A 6,465-nucleotide genomic window follows, 5' to 3' on the forward strand; every position below is an offset into this window, starting at 1 on the left:
ATCTCACTTTATTTACGGTTTATATTTGTTTGTTTATAGTTACTTCTTCATGTTCAGTTATTTTGAGAGGCTCGTCGCACAACTAATATTGGTTTGGGAAAAAAAAGAAAAAGAAAAGGTGAACTTGAAATGAAAAAGGTTTACAATACGAGGGTTTTTATCGGATAGTCTGGTTTACTTTCACTGCGAAAGCGTTTAGAAACTTCGGTGATTTCTCTGTTTTTTTTATTTTTTTTTTTTACGTTAGTGTATGGTTTTATTGTGGGTGAGGCAGATGGTGGTGCCGCAGTTAGCCTTTAAGGATAGTTAACGTCATGAGATTGACATTTGCCGGGCGTAAGGTTGTATTACGTACCCTCTTCTCTGTCACATTATACAGTAGACTTCCTCTCCACCTCCCAATGTACTGTGAGCTCCACCCAAGTCTCAGTATTAACCTCTATTACTTCAGGTCTTAATGAAAGTGCGGTAAATAAATACAAGTTCAATTGAATCATAGGAAGTTTAGCATTGCAGGTAATGAAATGCCGTGAGTACGATGCCAACCTCTGAGTACACGGAATATAGTCCATAAAATATGATACCTTAACCTTTTGAGTACGATGAAATGACCTGTAGAGTACTATGAGATAATCCCTTGAGTGCGATTGTTTAATCTCTTGAATATGGTGACTTAATCCCTTAAATACGATGACCTAATCCCTTAAATATGATGACTTAATCCCTTAAATACGATGACTTAATCCCTTAAATACAATTACTTAATCCCTTAACTACGATGACTTAATCCCTTAACTACGATGACTTAATCCCTTAAATACAATGACTTAATCCCTTAACTACAATGACTTAATCCCTTAAATAGCTGTTTTAACCCTTTCAATATGATCACATATTCCTTTTGAGAACGATAACATTCTACTCATGCATGGGTTGAAGGCATCACATTGAGGAGTTAAAAGTCGTATCTGAGGAACTTTCTCTTAAACTTAACTGGGGAATTAATTTGTTTTTTTTTTTACTTCTTTACAAAATATAATTAAAACTCTGAGAAACTTTATTTATGGATGAACCAAAAAAGATTCTCAGGTGTTTTAAGATATTTGAAAGTTATCTCCATCCATCTTGTTCTACCGTCACGTAAAGGGAGAGAGAGAAGAAAAAGTTTTACCCCGCAGGAAACTTTTGATGATAAATGGCAATGACAAAAGAAATAAACGGCGTGAGAAAATTGCCACCAGTATTTAAAGAAAGTCACTTTGATAACCCGAGATATTTTACCCCTAGTATGTGGAGGCTCAAGAGCGGAAATTCGACATTATTCTCTACGTGTGTGTGTGTGTGTGTGTGTGTGTGTGTGTGTGTGTGTGTGTGTGTGTGTGTGTGTGTGTGTGTGTGTGTGTGTGTGTGTGTGTGTGTCCATTCTTCCCTCCCATCTGACCATGACGCCCTCACTCACTCACTGAAAAAAAAAAGTTTGGTGAATCCTAATAAACGTATAGAATATTTTCATTATTCTCTGCTTGTATCAGAGTTTGGTGCTGTATAAGGAAGTTCCTCTGGGAAAATTAAGTCAGTTAAATGAAGTTTTTGCGAGGTGTCTGGACGTGAGACCCGCGGATTTTTTTTTATTTTTTTTATTTTTTTTTTTGGGGGTGTAATTTCGTGTACTAAGATTAATAAATTGGGAAAGTGTTTACATTTACATATATTAACTTGTAATTGAAGTACTTACATTTGCAGTTAGCACTCGTACAGGAAAGAACAAGTGGAAATAATTGAGGATAGTTGGTCAGAGGTAGGAGAAAATTAAAGTGAAGTTGTGGTCGCTACCGTGGTAAAAGAAGTGTGGTGGAATGGAGTCACCTTGTCATACTCCTTTCTCTCTCTCTCTCTCTCTCAAAAGTTTTTCGCTGTCTTTTTTTTCTGGATAAGTATAATTTCCTCTAAAATTAGTAAGTCTTGACATAAGGAGGTGGTGCAAGATTTGTTGTGTTCTGGGGTGTAATTCAGCATTGAGTCAGCAGTTTGAAGGCTTATAATAGTACTGTGTGTTAGAGTGTAGAACATGAGGGGGGAGGAGTGTGTGTGTGTGTCGGTCTCAGTCAGTTTACTTCCATCACCCGGCGGTCTGACAAGTACCACATCACCACCTTCACCGCCTGTCACATCACGATCTCCTAGACTAGAACATCACCTCCTACATAATCTCCTCTCACTACACCTCCATCATGCGTTCACTGCTGCCTGGTGCACCCGACCCCGGCCAATTGCCCTCCTCCTTGTCTATTGGCTGTCTCACTCGCCTCTCTCCACCCGACCACCTCACACCTGTTATCCCCCCATGTTCCCCCCCATTTGGTTTTCTCCCCGTCTATTGGCTATTCCACTCATCGTGTCCCTCCCCCCCTTCACCTAGCCTCCGCCCCCGATATTGCCTCCGCCCCCCCACTTTATACCTGTTACCCCTCCTCCCCACACACCTGCTCTTCTTCTTGTCTATTGGCTGTCTCGCCCTGCTCGTCCCCCCCACCAAGCTGGTACTCACTATCTGAAATCACTTGTTGATAGATATCAGCGAGGAGTTGGCTGTGGAAAATTGCGCATTTGCTCAACAATAGTTCACTCGACATCATCGTCTTTGGGCACGAGAGTCTGTATGTAAATATATCAAAGAATGTAAGAATGTTTTTTTTCTGGATGTTGGGATCATTACAGATTCAGGAAGAAATGTTCTCCCTTGCATTATATCCTTCTGGTGGTTTGTTACTTGAATAGTCTTGTGGATGTCGTCGGTGCAGCACTTAACTCCCTCAGGTCTTCTCGCCAACCTTGGAATGGACGCACCTTAGACTTGTATCCCAGCACAGTGTGTGTGTGTGTGTGTGTGTAAGAGAGAGAACTTGAATTTCGCTACGATTACAATTCTAACCTAACCTAAGTTGACCTTTACGGGATACATTTCACGTGGCTTAACTATCACCTGCATACAAGTATCGATAATGCTCTCTACCCGTATTATTATTGGGCCGAGGTCACTAATGTGGGCTGAGGTCATCACTGGGTGTGGGCCGAGATCAATGAGCTGATTTCACGTTCCATGTTCATTTTCTAATCTGATATCACCCTGGCTGACCAAGACACAATCGATTTCCACCGTCCTAGAAACCTGTCACTCACAGTCTCACCCATCTGCCCTGCACACAGTCAAGGCATATCATAATCTGACCCACACACACAGGCCGTTTGCTCCATCCTGCTGCACAGTCGCCACACACCATCTTCTTCCTCGCCTCTACTAGTTATTGGATCGGATGCTTTTGTTATCTACAGTAACCTACGTACACATACCTAGCCCGCTCCACCGTCCTTCACGCCTGCCGCAAGCCACCAGCAGTCACACACACACACACGCACACACACACACCTCACACACCAACGCACACACACACACACACACACACACACCTCACACACCAACGCACACATGTATTTTGACCATTTTACACAACCTATCATTATCACATCCTCACCCCAAACACGCCCGCCTTTCTTACTCTACATAGACACTTATTCCACCACAATACACACAAGGTGACTTTACATTGTTAACAGATTCCCTCCTTGGTGCTTCACGTGAGGACCAGGTGTGGTGGAGGACTGCAAGCATCCCCAATACCTCTCCCGTCAGCAGGTAGGGGTGTCGTGTGGTATTGGTAAGGGGAAGTAGAGTCATTTTTTAATGCCTGCAGATCCTCCTGTAGGTGTTAGTGGTGTGTTTTGGTGTTGGGAATCGAGTAGTTGCCTGTTCCTCCTCCTCCTCCTCCCTCTCTCCCAGTAGGTGCGGCAAAATCAACTGGCAGGTGTAGTGTGGGGAAGGGTGGGGGGTGATGTAATCCCCTCCTTCTCTCATACTCCTCCTCCAGTAGGGACGTGGGGGGGGGGGGGGATGGTGTCAGTAATAGTGGAGGCGAGGCGTGGGCAGGTGGGTGTGAGTGACAGCCAGGATCCTCCTACAATGATGGTCCATTGAAACACGCGTTAATAGCCCAGCAAGCGTCGCCTGCCAGCCACAGCTTTTAAGTGTTGGGCTGCTGCAGCTACCACCGTCACAGCAAGGCTTCCTTGGATGCTGTTTACCTCCTTAAGACCAAAGTTTATTTCAACATTGTCGTCCCACGGAGGAATTGTTGGTGAATGTTGAGGCGTCTTTCGAGTGGTGGGAGCCATAAACTGTAAATTCTGAAATGGAATTCGAGACGTGGCAATTTTTTGTGTTTTATTACCTATTAACTCGTGGGTTATCGTCATGGTTCGAAATGCATGAATGCCTGTGGAAATTTGGGTCATATTTACGTTTGGGTTGATGTACAAGGAGCGGGGAAGCGGTTGACGTTTATTGTGTCGTGGTGAGGAGGACACATTGTTGGGGGACAGTGGCCGGCCGGGGCGACGCGCTCCTCGCTACACCAGTCGCCCCGGGCATCCGCTTGTCATTTGTCTCACCCCAGCCTGTCTAACCTGCACCACACAACGAAGGTCCTGCAGGATGGTGGTGGACACTACAACACCATGAAGGTCCTGCAGGATGGTGGTGGACACTACAACACCATGAAGGTCCTGCAGGATGGTGGTGGACACTACAACACCATGAAGGTCCTGCAGGATGGTGGTGGACACTACAACACCATGAAGGTCCTGCAGGATGGTGGTGGACACTACAACACCATGAAGGTCTTGCAGGATGGTGGTGGACACTACAACACCATGAAGGTCCTGCAGGATGGTACGGATACTACAACACCATGAAGGTCCTGCAGGATGGTGGTGAACTACAACACCATGGAGGTCTGCAGAATGGTGGTGGACACTACACCATGAACTATGGTGGCAACAATACCATGAAGGTCCTGCAGGATGGTGGTGGACACTACAACACCATGAAGGTCCTGCAGGATGGTAGCGGATACTACAATACCATGAAGGTCCTGCAGGATGGTGGTGGACACTACAACACCATGGTCTGCAGGATGGTGGTGGACACTACAATACCATGAAGGTCCTGCAGGATGGTAGTGGATACTACAATACCATGAAGGTCCTGCAGGATGGTGGTGGACACTACAACACCATGAAGGTCCTGCAGGATGGTAGCGGATACTACAACACCATGAAGGTCCTGCAGGATGGTGGTGGACACTACAACACCATGAAGGTCCTGCAGGATGGTGGTGGACACTACAACACCATGAAGGTCCTGCAGGATGGTAGCGGACACTACAGCACCATGAAGGTCCTGCAGGATGGTGGTGGACACTACAACACCATGAAGGTCCTGCAGGATGGTAGCGGATACTATTACTTTAATGGTGTCCTGAAGGGGTTGGGGGAAGCATGATGAACAATTTAAGATAACGAGGGCATTTTGGATGAGCAACACGAAGGGTAGATCGACCATAATACTTTACATGCACGTGTGTGTGTGTGTGTGTGTGTGTGTGTGTGTGTGTGCGCGCGCGTCAGTGATAGTGGCTTGTGATACCAGAAGCTGGACGGGTTTTTTCTTAAATTAATGTGTACAAGAGGGAGAGAATACCGTTTTTCTTAGGGAAATATATTATGCAGAGGAGCTCGTGTTTTGAGTGGTGCTTGTACAGTCCCCTTCACCAGGACGTTTATTGTGGGGTTCTTCAGGTTTTGTGCAGTGTGGCAGCCTTGTGTTTGTTTACATTTAACAGAAGGAAATTCGCAATAGTAAACATACTGTGGAATCAAAGTAAAACAATATTAAAACATATATCTCAAAGTAATGACGAGGCCCTGTAAACGCACTAGTGAAGGGGATTGTACATTACATCCATCCATCCATCCATCCATCCATACATACATACATCCATCCATCCATACATACATCCATCCATACATACATACATAAATACATACATACATACATACATACATACATACATACATACATACATACATACATACATACATCCTTGACCACCGAAGGGTCAAGACGTACCTGGAGCGCTGTTAAGTTGGCCCATACCAACTCCCTCCCCTGAACCCTCCTCCCCACCGGAATATCAACAAGTTCTCGCCAGAAGTTACTATTTCATTTAGGAAAGGAATGGAACCAGTGTTAAACAGAGGTGAACAGTGCTTAAGTCAGTGAGAAAAACTCAACAGTAACAGTCGTACCCAAGTTAACCTTCACACAGTGAGGTCCCAGGTACCCAGTGATAACGGCCCATGAGACCCAACAACAACCAGCGATGTGTTAATCCGTCTACGATAGGAAGGCCTGGGACCACACCTCACGCATATAACACCATCTGTGAGGGAATTACTACACCACGTCAGGTCCCTCATAACACCATCTGCGAGGGAATTACTACACCACGTGAGGCCCCTCATAACACCATCTGTGAGGGAACTACTACTACACCACGTGAGGCCCCT

General features: G+C 45.1%; 1 protein-coding gene across 1 annotated transcript; it reads left to right on the plus strand.

The window, feature by feature from the left end:
* Positions 1–5,053: 5,053 nt before the first annotated feature.
* On the plus strand, positions 5,054–5,398 carry LOC121853835 (glycine-rich protein DC9.1-like). Its single transcript, XM_042348210.1, has one exon. It carries the CDS (start codon positions 5,054–5,056, stop codon positions 5,396–5,398), a length of 345 nt encoding a protein of 114 aa, XP_042204144.1.
* Positions 5,399–6,465: the final 1,067 nt, after the last annotated feature.

The sequence above is a fragment of the Homarus americanus genome, unplaced genomic scaffold (assembly GCF_018991925.1).
Source record: "Homarus americanus isolate GMGI-L3 unplaced genomic scaffold, GMGI_Hamer_2.0 scaffold18703, whole genome shotgun sequence".
Taxonomy (NCBI): Eukaryota; Metazoa; Arthropoda; class Malacostraca; order Decapoda; family Nephropidae; genus Homarus; species Homarus americanus.